Here is a 14,486-nt window from a genome sequence, read left to right as displayed (position 1 = left end):
TGTTTCTCACGCTAACTGTCCCCTCATCTGATGCTCTTGTGTTTCTCACGCTAACTGTCTCCTCATCTGATGCTCGTGTCTCTCACGCTACCTATCTCCTTACTGTCTCCTCATCGTCTGACGCTCTTGTGCTTCTCGCGCAGGATCAACGCACTCGTCGAGGCCGAGGTGAAGCGACGCTGCTTTGACGAGACGGTGCGGCGAGCGAAGGCGCTCAAGCGATCGCGGGAGCGCGAGCGACGCACTCGCGAGCAGGAGATGTCGCGGCTGAAGCGTGCGCACGAGATCGAGATACAGCGGCTCAAGCAGCAGCTGGTGTCGCGCACCGCCGGCACCGCGCTCCCGACAAAGGCAAACCCGTACGCGACAATCCACAACAGCGACTCGCTGACGAGTCTCCGGCGACCGTCGGCGGACGTCGTCGCCGGCGGCAACGACCTCCCGCTGCGGGTCGCCGTGCCCGCGTTCGTGCTGCGCGGACACGGCGCGGATGCTCATTACGAGTACGAGGTACAGGTGGCGCTGCGGGGCGAGAGCTGGGTCGTCTACCGGCGCTACAGCCGGTTCCGAGAGCTGCGGCAGCGCATGGTGGCCGCGTACTCGGTGACGGCGGGGATCCCGTTCCCGCCGAAGCGCTGGTTCCGCAATCGCTCGGAGTGGGTGGTCGCGCAGCGGCGGGAGCAGCTCGAGGGGTACCTGCGCCGCCTGGTGGAGGTGTGCGGCGCCGCGCCGGGGTGTCCGCTCAACGTGGCCGATGGTCGCGTCGTCAAGCACTCGCTGTGGGAATTCTCTTCCTTCTTTAAGAAGGGCGTGTTTGAAACAACGAAGCACGGGACCGGCTGAAGGCGTTCAGTCGTCCGTTAACCCAACGTTGGTAGATTTACCCGTTCTTCTATTCGCTTCGGATGAAGACGTCTAGCCATGATGATCACGCATTAACCCGTTTGTAGATTCACCCATTCCTCCTGTAGGGTGTGTTCAAGATGACGAAGTACGGGACTGGCTGAAGACGTCGGCCTTGCGTTAACCCGACATTGGTAGATTTACCTATTCTTCCTGAAGGGTGTGTTCGAGATGCCGAAACATGGGACCGGATAAAGACGTTCGGTGCGATCCGTCGCGTGTTGACCCGTTCTTCTAGAAGGCCATGTTTGAAACAACATAGGACCGGCTGAAGACTTCGGCCTTCCGTTAACCCAGCGTTGGTAGATTCACCTATTCTTCCTGAAGCGCGTGTTTGAGATGCCGAAACATGGGACTGGGTGAAGACGTTTGGCCATGATGGTTGCGCGCTAACCTGTCGGGCTTATGTTGGTAGATTTACCATTCTTCCTGAAGGGCGTGTTTGTGATGACGTGGCATAGGACTAGCTGAAAAGTTATCCGACCATTGTTTTGACTGCTAACCTGACTTGGTTAATGCTATAGTTGAAGAGATGCTCGATCATTCGACTTGGTAGTTTCATACTACAATTATGAAGATGTTTTAAACCGTTAATAATCAGCTGGTTTCTGAAAAAAAATTCTGACCGTCCAACTGTTAAGTTTATAATATAGTTGCAGAGGTATTGTAGGGTTCAACTGGTTAGCTTTATGCTACAGTTAAAGAGATTCTAGACATTTCAATCTATACTCAATGGTTCAACTGGTTAGGTTCAGGAAACAGTTAGAGATTTGTTTAGACAGTTTATACTACAAGCTGTTATGTATATACTACAGTTGTAGAGATATTGGACGGTTCAACTGCTTAGGTTTGTGCTACAGTTGAGGGGAATTTAGACACGTCAACCTATTAGGTTTCTACTACGGGTTAGTATAGCTTGGAATACTAGAGGTATTGAACGGTTCGACTGGGTAGATTTATGCTAGTTGCAGAGATTTCGACAATTTATCTCATTACGTTTATGTTCTGGTTGGACTCCTCGTACCTGCCTGACCCCCTGGGACCTGACTATAGTGTGCCAGGTTACAGAAGATTCTGAATTATTAGCTCAGATGACGAAGTCAGATGCAGCTTGTAGAATCGCATGATTGTCCGTCCGTCCGTGCGTCCGTCCGTGCGTCCGTTAACAGTTGGGCACAAATCTTTACCGCTCGACGTACGGTCTTGATATTCAGGACGTCGGGGGGGATCGCGAAAAGGACTCGGGATGTTGAATTTGGGGGTCAAGGATCAAAGGTCAAGATGTGTCAATGGAGGAGGAATATTTCCCCCTTAACTCAAGGTATAGGAGGAAATACGGCATTGCGGCACAAATCTCAACGGCTCGACCTACGCTCTTAATATTCGATGTATAGTGTGATGGGGAGGAAACCCATCACCAGCGCGAAATTGGAGGTCAAAGGGGGAAAGGTCAGATATCAGGCATTTTCTGAGGACATGGTCTAATGGACCGAATGCAAAACTTTTTTGTTTCAGCGCTGACCTACCGTTTTTATTACTTTATTGAAAGGAACATGAAATCTACTTTCCGCTGACGTGCGAAGAGTAAGTGTCTGATAACCTTGTGACCCTCAAGAGGAGGGTTAAACATGGATTTGTTGACTGTTAACAAAGGACTGAACTGCTTTTGCTATTAGAGCCTCCCCCCCCCCCAACGAAATCTCAGCTTTGTTTACTACTAAGGTTTTATGAGGTGGTTGTATTTTACATAATTATGAATATTTTACTGATATTTTAGAGGCATGAAACAACAAATATATACACTTGTAAATAATTTTATAAACAGTGTTCCTCAAAACTGAGTCACGATAATGCGGAGTTTTACGGCCACAAAACACCAGATCGATCACATTCAACGGTATGGGCCTATAGCTATGTGGTTGCTTTATCACTATCATAATCAGTATTGCACATGGCTGCGTGCAATAATTTACTGTTAAATATTTGCGTAGCTTCTCTGTATACACGAACTAGGTGCTCTGTAAATAAGGTATTGACTTGCGAATGTGTGTGAATGAAATTGTGTGGGGTTTACGGTGCAAGGGATTTTGACGCATGGAAATTATATATTTTTGGTTGATGATATATATTTTGCATTAAGACACAAGAAAGTGACCATAAGAAAACACTGTTGTTACGTGATCACGAATAGATTGTGTATATAATTGTATTTATCAGGGTTCACTTTTCCAGATGGTATGTCTAGCTAGAAACAAGGAATTGGAATTGGTTTTTTAAAGCAAAATCTTCATCGCAATGCGAGCACATTCCTTGGTTCTCTATATCACTAGTGATCAAATTTAACAATTCATTGCACATTTCTGCTATTTTAGCGGAACTTTGTATTAGGGTTTTAATCATGTAGTTTTTAATATGAATCAAAGGAATTCATTACTAATTTGCCCTTTTGTTTTAATCATGGGTTATTTATTATAGAGCCCTTTATGCCTTTCATAATGCTCGTGATTGATAATTGTGTTGTTGGTACAGGTGTTCATTAGGAACTGCTTTTATATTAACTTGCGCAATATTATTGCTCCAAAGGGGTTCACCTTTAATTGTTAATTCTTTGTTATTTTTTGGTTGCAATTTCGTTTGCTGTAGGAATCTGCAGCAATCTGAAAACAGCGTGTTTAAGTTAAAAGCATGAATCTCTTTAGAGTAGGTACGCAGATATATTTTGGGCAATCTGCTAACACGTTAGCCTATAAGTGTACCTATAATGAAAAGTTGGACGAAGTTCTGTGTAATCTGGGAAAGATGTGTAGATAGATATTTATTTTTGTACACATAGGTTTTAGTAAAGGCAAGTGACCTTCACTTTGCATGCTCCAGTCATGTTCATTGCTGTACTGAGTACGTTCTTATTACCGGCTTCAAATGTGCAATTGCATAAACATGATATTGCATAATATCATTATACACTATAAAACTACATTTAGCTTTCCAAACATTTTCGTTGTTTTCGTATGTTATTTATCAGTCTTTTTTGCATTACACTAGTGTCTTCAACTTCAAAACCTGTTAACAATAGCATCATACGAGTCTTAAAATTGATACCATCATACCATTTAAAAGTTTTGTACTCCTTGTGTTATTGAAGAAGTAATTATATGCTAATTAGGGAACGAATACGGTGACTAGTGAATTGGCATGTTTGAAAACTGGACATATTTTATAATTATACTTCATCCCATAGCAATAACGAGCATTTTACTCCAGGACTATTTTATTATGTGAATCACTGTCAGTATAACCCTAATTAATTACAATAATAACTAGCAAACTTCAAATGTGTAGCAGTGTAACAGGACACATGTGTAATTTAACTACCTCATACACATGTTATACACATGATATACATTAATGCTGAGAGGGTCTATATATGTCACCCGTGGTACTGCCGGAACGTACCCTGGTACTATCTAATATGCCGGACCGTACCTCGGCTAACTCCACTAACGAGTCTAGGGATCGAGTCGCCTACGCCTACTCCCTAACCCTAACCATATCAGATAGTTACCAGGGTACGTTCCGGCAGTACCCTGGGGGACATAGACCCTACGAGCTACATTAACAATCAATAACAGTGTATAAAAATGACTGAAGGAACTCAATTAACCTCAAAAACTAAACGTTACCTGCTTACATGCTTAATGCAGAATCATATTAAAATTATGTGCATCTTGATTTCATGGGTTTGCTTTGGTTTTGTCCATACATCTGGACATAACTACTGCATAAAGCTCATAACTTGTGGTAGCAAACATAGATAAACCATTTTCCAAAGACTGGGATTTTTTTCAGGGTAATGCCAAACGTTTTTAATGGTCTTTATTCTGTGCGAGACATGCTTGCATAGATGCTAGATCTATATATTACGCATACTGCATATGTTATCATGTTTCTAACCTTAGAACCAAGTTCTGTACACTGTGCATTTCCAATATGGCTGAACAGATTGGTCAAGTTAATAGTGAGATTGGAATTACAGTACTGCTGTACTTGGAATTACAGTACTATACACAGCTCATCACTAGTTTTATTGCCCGAAGGTACTCTGGCAGCGTACGATCTAATATCTATGGTTGTGGGTTTCTGGTACCGAACAATACTGACCAATGTTTAAAATAATCTCCCCTTACAGGTAAGCAGTTGAGGTATTGCAGGAGATTCAAGTTAAATTGTGCTAGCTTAATTTTTGGTTTTGTTTTCGCATAGTTTTTATGTGTTTTTAACCACATGCAAGATTAACCTGTGAGTTTAATATATCCCTGCTCACACCAAACAGGGTCTATGATGATGATGATGATCAATGATGATGAAAATATTACGTAACCAACAATTTACCAAATGAGAAGTATGTACAATTTTGGCAAAAAAATTCTCCCATTTCCACAATCAATATGGCTTTGGTGCTTTTCATTTACATAGTATGTTGTCTTCCATTTATAGAGTGCCATCTTATAGTGCAGCACAGCCACGTCAGACCTGTCTGTCTAGCATTAAAAACACGATCTGTTTGTGTGAGATGGAATGCACACAATGGATTTCAAGGAAAGAAATACTTACTGTGTTGTCTGTGATTTCATTCTTAGTGGTTCTAACAGAACAAAAACTGTGATCCCAACACTTGAATAAGCTATCAGACGTCGAGATACAACGGCATGAAAATTTGATCGCAACAGCATAACTACCGTCTATCATTTCTTATGATGGCTACACATTAAAAATAATAATTAAATTGAGAGCAAAAAGAGCCTGGATGGAAAACACTACTCCTAACCCCTTCATCCCTCCCTCAACAATTCTATAGTTATTTATGTGAATGACAACATTAGAAAATCATAATAACGTGGAAATTGTAACGTATGAAGCTGAACGCGTGAATGAATTAATCCAACATGTTGTGGTGAGCATACACGTGTACGGTGAGCTGTTATAGTGACTGTCACTTGCGCACCAGCCGTCGCTAGGAATTCTCGACGTGCATTTCCTGCTCCTCGTCGTCCACCTCGTCTCTCGTTCGTTTCAAATTACCTGCGATTACAACGGATAACATGAGTTGGCAGTAACGGGATGTTGAACAAAGGTCTGCATGGTACCAGCTATAATGCAGCATACTAATACACAACACAAACCCTTGTCAGGCATCGCGTGTGACCAACATTTCAGCAAATGTTTAACCAGATTTAATCATGTTTAATCGGTTAAATTCCTCTTCTGTTTAAAACAATTTGGTTATCTTCTACTTACAAAAATGTACCTTGAGTATGAACCTATATACTAAATTAACCATACTATGCACACCTTTTCGCTTGGAAGGCTGTCCATTCACTACAGTGAGCTTAGCCCTATATATAGGCTCATATTCCTAAACAGCAAAATAGGTGTAATTATTACTTGGGGAAAAATAACACAGCAAAAAGTACTAAACAAAGTACTACACAAATGACAAGCTTGCTTCAATACTGTGACACCAGAAAATTAAGGCGTATTCATCCCTGTAATACTAGTGATTTTTTAACGACCACATGCTAACCCGAGCACCTTTAATAAATTTAACAATAAAATATAATATATTTTAATATTTTTAATTTCAATTTTCTAATTATATCTGCACTAACGAGGGTAAAGGATAACATTACATTTGTGAACCCTATTAATTAACATTGAAATCTGAAATAATTAACATACTTTGCTCATAGTAAGTTTAAGAAATGAATTCACCTGTAACTGCTTAGCAAATCCATCGTTTGGATTAATGCAGAACCTCTTGGATTGCACATACTGCAGTGCATCTCTGCAACAATGAGTTGGTTAATTGCAAGTTTCACTTGTTTTTTTTTTCACATGCTAGTATCATAATATATGTCGATTCTATGTCAGTTAACCATGGGTAAATCTGGTACACTGCACGGCAGTCCTATAATATCTAACCCTACACCAACTTCCCAAAAGGATGCTAATAATTATAATGTACCTTCTATGAAATTCCTATTATTATATTTTATGCCGATCGCGTCTAATTTAGGGTATTGGGCCGAATGGCAACAATACATTTTGCATTTTCCAATTAAGTCTGCAAACTTTCCATAGTTTTTCAATTCAACTCAATATTAATGCAATTTTTAGTACAATCCTTCATTGCTTTATCAAGAAACTATTATCGATTTGAGAGAAACCTACTTGTATGTCAGTCCAAAACGCTCCATTATGTATGCTATGACCAAAGCTGCGCTGCAGGGCACAAATGTACAAACCATGCTATTACTATACAAACTAGAGCACTAGCAAGTGAAAATAAAGTTGAAAAAATGTTGACATTCTTCACATAATAACAACAATTTTTTAAAATAATAACTTTGAGGATAAATTGATTTTCACGTAATTTAAAACGTACCTTCGTGAAATACCTGCGTTTCCATGAATCAGAGCTTTACCTGAGAATGGTACAAAATTAGTGTTGATGGTTAAAATTATGGAATAAAACCACACATAACATTACATACTACATTTGCATTATGTTCACATATTTAACCTGGTGATCCATTAGCATTGATACTAGACGATGGATATCAACGTAGCTTCTACATGTTAGAGACTTTCCAAAATGTAACAAATTGTTATCATTATACAAATCTTACCATCGTTATCTAAGCACTCATCGACAAACTGCTTCACCTGAAAATGAAAACATGTCAAATCATAATCTCAAATTCTGAAATCAAAAATGTCCAGTTTCTTTAATCCCGGTAAATTCATCTTCACACATAATCAGCTCTCATTGATATTGAAAGCACTTTGAACTGAAGCTAATTACCAAACTAATGAGGATGCTCATGATCATCTGCTACCAGCATAAATTATCACTCACCTTAGGAAAGTGCTGAATTATGTTGTCAGTCGGCGAATCTGCAATATCTACCACAAGGTACCTGTGGGAAACATATCTGACAGTTAAATATATTTCAGTGTGGTAGGTCACTCTAAAAAACATTTTTTTTGGTTTAGGAAACCGATAGGTAAGCTTATACATATATATCTATTTCAACAGCAGAACGTATTCACTGTCACACTGTATGAAAGCATCCTGTAGTGTATATAACCATGATTCCATAAAGATACACACAATGCCACTCATTTTACAAGTGAACACACGACACAAACACACGCTGCCCGAGTAAAGCACATGTACGTCTCTAAAGGCGGGCTTATGTCGGGCTTGCGAGCCGACTCGACTGGAAGCAGGAAGCAACTGGCTGCAATTCACTGCGACTGCAGTGCTTAGGTCGGTCGACTGCGACGCGACTGCCTGCGACTGGCCGCCACTAGTTGCTCGGAATAGAACAGTGGGCAACTGGACGCAACTAGTCGCTGCCGATCTCTTCCAGTTGCTCGAAATCCAGTTGCTTCCAGTCGAGTCGGCTCGCAAGCCCGACATAAGCCCCCCTTAAAGCATCATCCGAAGCAAAGATTCATGCGCAGCACGTACTTGAAGGAATCGGTGAAGTTTGGCTTGACGAAATGTGCTTCGATGTTTTGTCGTATGCACACGATGTGCGTAATGGCGTGTTGAAGGAGCTTCTCCTTTTTACTCTTCATGGCAGCTGAGTAGGGACCCAGGTACAGCCCAGGTATCACCTCCTGCCAAGATGCAAACATAGAACAATCATGCATGGCAGCTGAGTAGGGACCCAGGTACAGCCCAGGTATCACCTCCTGCCAAGATGCAAACATAGAACAATTATGCATGGACATGCGTGAAGAGGAGGCCTGGACAGCCTCTACATGGCACAGATCTAAGTACTGTATTACCCCACGTGGATTTGATGTGGATACCCAACAATTATGCATGGCTGTCCCTGTTGGCACTTTATAACCACGCAAGTTGCACCTGAGCAAGCAAATGCAGTCTACACGTGCTAACTTAGCCCGATTAGGTATTTTGCGTCTGTACGCTGCAATCCCGTGCACATCTGGCCTGGGGTTGAACTGGACTAGTTCGATGTAGGAACAAATTTTGCAGTTTGTACGTGATAAGTAAGTCAAACTAATAGCAATATGGATGTAGCGAGTGCCATTTGACCAATTAAAAGTTAAAGAGATATATTTAATAGCATACTGATTTTAAGCCTATTTCAATCTAGAATATATCATAACATATAGTAATAAAAGGTAGTTATAAAACTTATAACCTCAAAAATACAATTTTTATGGATTTGGATGCTCTACTGTCTACTACAACTACAAGGTTATACTCGATAATACAAATCTAGATTTCAATGGAATATTCCAGAACATATGTTCTAGAATATAAAAGCTTTTGAGACAGGTCTACTTTTAGTACTTGATAGTTGCAGATTTTTAGGAGACATGTATTTTTAAGTATACTAATAATGTATGGTAAAGTTCTATAATTCATGGTTCACTGTCACCCAGAAACACCTTACTCACCTGCATGTCCCTGCGCATCTCGTACGACCAATACTGAAGCAAAATAAACCCTGAATTAGTATCAGTCTTCTTTTTCTCGGGTCATTACACTACACTCAGTCTAGCCACTGTAGCACACAGGACCTGTCACGGTGATGAAACCCTCAAGGTCTCCAGGGCTCTGGTAATAGGGGGCATTCCAGCAGATGTTCCATAGTACCAGTTATACTGATCATGTAGCAATTTTGAGCTAGAGCAACCAACTGTACACTATAAATATTTATAAGCTAATGATATTTTATAGCATCAAATCCATTTCCATATTAAACATTGACGATTCTGCCTAATGGAAATGTATCTACATGGAAGGTCTACATAATGTCGCCAGACCGTAAAAATTTATAGGGCACGGGTTATTGATCTAACACTGCACTCGCTAAGAAACTGATCTCATTGTGTAAAATCATACATCTTTCACGAAACTGGATGACTTTTTCGATTTACCAATAGAATATTGTCAATTTAATATAGCATAGCTTACAATAGCTCTACCTATGCAGCCCTTTACTCCAGCTCAGGGGCGTAAATCCGTACCGAGGAGTGGGGGGGATGATCGGCGATAGCCGGGGGCGAAATTAACCTTGGCTGCCGCAGGCAGGCCCGCGTGCCGTAGGCATGGCAGTGCTAGGGGGGTCTGGGGGCATGCTCCCCCCTCAGAAAATGTTGAAATATTTAAGCCATTTTCCTGCAATCTGAGGCATACTGTGGGCCATATTCTCATGTCTGATGACACTATCTCAACCCTAGACTCAACCCTACAAGTTAGGATTCAAAACACTTTTCATGACTTTTCAGAGAGCGTACACAGTTAGGTTACTATAGTAATAATACATGTATTAAAACACAGGTAAGAATTGCAATTTCTCACAATTTCACGTGTTTTTGTATGTTTGCAACCATACTTTTTGGCTATTCTTTTTTTACTGTTTTTTTTTTAATCTCAGGGGGAATCACAGGCCATCTCTCCTTTAAGAGCAGGGGGGATGCATCCCCCCATCCACCTCGGGATTTACGCCCCTGCTCCACCTACATGGCTTTACGAACCATGATGGGATGCAGAGTGCACTAAGACTGTTGCTATGCAATTAAGACAAAGCTGGATATTTTGGTTTGTTTGTCTTCGATAAACAGCAAAATCTAGCCAAATTACAGCGAGCTGTTTGATTTTACTTTTAGGGTAGCCAGCTCAATTCCAGACCTTTACCTTGCCGGATAGCATAATTTTTGATAGTATCATGAGCTACAGCTTGGCCCACAACACTGCAGATTCATCTGCTCTACCCTAGCACTGTTATTATTTTTGTATCGCTATATAGGCTGTAGCCAGTAGCAGGAGCAAAGGCATACACGAGTAGAGATAAGTTTAGGAACGCAAGAACCAGTGTTGTAGGTCTCGAGGCCGGTCTTGGCCTCGAGACCGGCCTCGAGACCGTTTTCCTTGGTCTCGGTCTCGGTCTTGGCCTCAGAGTGCAATGACTCAGACTCAGACTCGGACTCGGGGGGGTGCGGACTCGACTACAACACTGCAGCTAATACAGTGTATACGCGCGCATTACATACATTGTATAAATCGACAAAATGATGACTTACGCGTAAGTCGTCATTTTCCTAAAGGGGTGGACACACTAGGCAATTTTTCATGCAATCGAGCCGGCCGACCGAGCCGGCCGGCTCGATCGCATGAAAAATCGCGTAGTGTGTCCAGTGAGTCGCGGTCGATTTTCGAGTCGGCCGGCAGAGTCGCCCGATTCAAACATGTTTGATAATTATTTGAGCCGGCTGGCTGCAATCGCCTGGTGTGCCCGGGTCTGTGATCGAGCCGGCCGATTGTACAATTCATCAGCCAATCAGTGTGCTGAAAATCCACAGAGTCGCCCGACTCAGTGGCGTAGTGTGTCCACAGCGTCGCCCGACTAAGCCGGCCGGCTCGATCGCATGAAAAATCGCGTAGTGTGTCCACAGCTTAAGTCGACACAAATATGCTGATCCCAAAAGTGTCGACTTATGCAAGTTTTACTGTACTTTCTATTTCATGCAAACAAGTGACAGATCCAGGGGGCAGGAGGCACCCCCCATTTTTGAACAAACACATACATAGAAGTGAGTGGCCTTGTCGGTCTGTGCCCCCCTTTTTTTTATCAAAACTGGATTCGGACTCAGACTCGGGTGGTGTGGACTCGGACTCGGACTCGGACTCGGGTGGCGCGGACTCGGACTCGGACTCGGGTGGCGCGGACTCGGACTCGGACTCGGGGGGTGCGGACTCGGACTCGGACTCAGGGGGTGCGGACTCGATTACAACACTGGCAAGAACTCGGTCACAGCTACGAGAAGCTTACCACTTCTGCATTGTTTGTGGCTGGTATTTGTGGAAACTCAAAATCCTCCATATCAGTATCATCAGGGTCACGTCGTAATTCACTAATTGACAATGCTTATTAGGCCTAACAAGCATTACTCATTCGAATAATGGATTGCTTTTCATGTCACAGATAATAATACTACTACTAGACTTTTCATGACGTTTCATGCGTTTCACGTTTGTGTACGCAACACTGTTGTCATTGTACATTCTCTTGTCACGCACATGAATGTATTTGATACGTTTTGATTTATAGGCGGTTGTAGCAGTAATTATAATCGCAGTATATTATACAATGAGTTATAGTGTACTCAATGCACTTCCCCGATCCCTACTTCACCGCTCCTGTGCTCCAAACGATAGATATAGAAAGAAGTCTTCATGTATGAAGAAGTCGTGTATGAAAGAAGTCTATGTTACGTCCAAACTGATGTGATGTCCGTTTGTTTACATCGGCAGCAAATTGACGATTTATTATTGGTCTAAAAAGGAATTAATAAAATATTTTAGACTTAGTACTTCTAAAATAATAGATAAAATACAGCAGTAGGGTTAGCTATGTTCAGGTAATTGTTTAAAATGATTTGTTTTCACGTAGATGAAATATGTACAAAATTTTAAGTTTCTTTCTGCGGCACAGTGACATGGCGACTTCCATGCGTGCATCTATTTAGATCTTCAATCCATCAAATTCAATGTTCTTTGGAGATATTCAAAAATGTTTTGATAAATTATGGCTAAAGTTTTGTATGATTGACCTGTGGTTTAAACGATTAAAAGGACCTTGTTGGGAAATAATATACAAAATGAATGAAAAAGCCACGATAGCAGTTAAAACACATATGTAGCCTGTAGCCAGGGTCCCACGGCGGCCCAAGGATAGAGAACATGGGTCCCAATAAAACCAATGTACCTAACCCTAACCCTAACCCTAATTCTAACCCTAACCCTAACCCTAACCATAACCCTAACCTATTATATTGATATAATATTATATTTATATTGATGTAAATGACATTGGTTTTAATACCAAGTACATAATTATGGTACCGGTACACCTAGCTCTAGTACTATAGCCGCTTACATTAACTGCCGCTGGGCTATAGACCGACCCATGGGGCATGCAATGGACCAACTGACTCCAGCCAGTCAGGGGGAACTATGTATTTCCGCATGTGGAGGGGTGGGCGGGTTGTGTTGGTGTGGACAAAAACATTGTTGTTGTCAAGTAACAAATTAATAATAGTAATTTGTTCATCTTTCATGACAAAACTAATATTACAATCTCTTTTGATCGCTTAATTTGTTACTTGACAACAACAATGTTTTTTTCCACAACCACCCCAACCCGCCACCCTCAACATGCGGAAATACTATTTCCCGCTGACTGGCGCTGCTGCAGCGCCGCCAGAAATGGCCGTTTGAAGTTCGCAAATCGAATGTTTGTTCACAAGAAATACCGCAAGTATACCATTGCAACGATAGTTAGAGGTTCAATTTAGTAGCGGCTATAACTTAATACATATTCACTTCGGATAAGAGGCATTAATTGCCTACCACAGACGTTTTTTTAGCCGGATACACTGGGGATAAGTTGGTCCATTGCATGCCCCATGGGTCGGTCTATAGCCCAGCGGCAGTTAATGTAAGCGGCTATAGTACTAGAGCTACGGTACACCGGTCTATATCAGTATATGTATGGAAACTCGATAGAAATCACGCCTCTTTTGTATATGGATGATATCCTGGGAATTGGAAAATGGGAGACCATGACAGAAATGGCTCAAGCATGTACTAGGCTGGCTGAAGAAAAATTGCTATAATTTAATATGAAGAAGACAAATATATTGGAAATAAAATTTGGAGGCCCAAATAGCAAAGAAAAACAGATTCTTCTCGGAGATCAAATAATAAAAAGATGTAGTAAATATACATACTTAGGCGAGATATAAGAGGAGGATATAAAGAAATGATAAAACAAAGAACAGATAAAGGTCGATTTATGATGAGTGAAGTTATATCTATGGCTAATGGACAAAATTTTGGAAACTGCAATGAAAGCACATGTTAAACTTTATGAATGCACTGTAGTGCCGTCACTACTAAATAATAGCGAAATTTTGACTAATCTGACTAAGGAAGAGAAAAAGATGGTAGAGGATTTCCAAAATGAATGTTTAAGAAGGAGATACTCGAAGCGCACAGCAAGACACCACTAGAGGCACTATAAGAATAGAAAGTGGAATAATACCAATAAAAGATAGAATATGTTATAAAAAGTTAATGTTATTGCAATACATTATTAAGTTAGAAAATGACAGATTAATGAAAAGAGTATTTTTAGAACAAACTAAAGACATTGGAAGTAATTGGGCAAATGAGCCTCTAGAAATCTTGAAGGAGTATGACATAAGTACTATCGGTTCACAACATAAGAAAGAATGGAAAAAATATGTGAAGGAGGCTATTTTAAAAACAGTAATTATGAGAGATACCATGAGGTCTGGTGAGAAAACAAAAATGAAAATGGTAAATATCGAAAGCTATGTATTAAAGCTGAGAGGGTCTATGTCCCCCAGGGTACTGCCGGAACGTACCCTTGGTACGGTCCGGTGTACCGGAACGTACTCTGGGTACGGTCCGGTATATACCGGAACGTACCCTGGTACTATCTAATATGCCGGAC

At 41.3% G+C, this 14,486-nt stretch overlaps 2 protein-coding genes across 3 annotated transcripts; one reads left to right on the top strand and one right to left on the bottom strand.

The window, feature by feature from the left end:
• The first annotated feature begins 69 nt into the window (after positions 1-69).
• On the top strand, positions 70-2,069 carry LOC106812386 (kinesin-like protein KIF16B). The gene has a single exon (XM_014816256.1). The coding sequence runs from the start codon at positions 70-72 to the stop codon at positions 841-843; it is 774 nt and encodes a 257-aa protein (XP_014671742.1). The 3' UTR covers positions 844-2,069.
• A 2,670-nt stretch (positions 2,070-4,739) lies between these two features.
• On the bottom strand, positions 4,740-12,248 carry LOC106812395 (serine/threonine/tyrosine-interacting protein-like). Of its 2 annotated transcripts, none has more exons than XM_014816266.1 (10): positions 12,136-12,248; positions 9,400-9,432; positions 8,438-8,589; positions 7,820-7,880; positions 7,590-7,626; positions 7,346-7,385; positions 7,132-7,182; positions 6,673-6,745; positions 6,253-6,316; positions 4,740-5,982 (listed from the first exon to the last, which is right to left on the bottom strand). In XM_014816266.1, exons 1-10 carry the CDS (start codon positions 12,181-12,183, stop codon positions 5,915-5,917), a joined length of 627 nt encoding a protein of 208 aa, XP_014671752.1. In that variant the 5' UTR covers positions 12,184-12,248; the 3' UTR covers positions 4,740-5,914. The 2 variants fall into 2 exon arrangements, with proteins under 2 accessions (XP_014671752.1, XP_014671751.1); XM_014816265.1 differs by having other exon boundaries at positions 11,778-12,226.
• Between the last annotated feature and the right edge of the window lie 2,238 nt (positions 12,249-14,486).

This window comes from Priapulus caudatus, unplaced genomic scaffold, assembly GCF_000485595.1.
Source record: "Priapulus caudatus unplaced genomic scaffold, Priapulus_caudatus-5.0.1 Scaffold642, whole genome shotgun sequence".
NCBI classification, from domain to species: Eukaryota; Metazoa; Priapulida; class Priapulimorpha; order Priapulimorphida; family Priapulidae; genus Priapulus; species Priapulus caudatus.
This window is presented reverse-complemented; position numbering and strand designations above follow the sequence as displayed.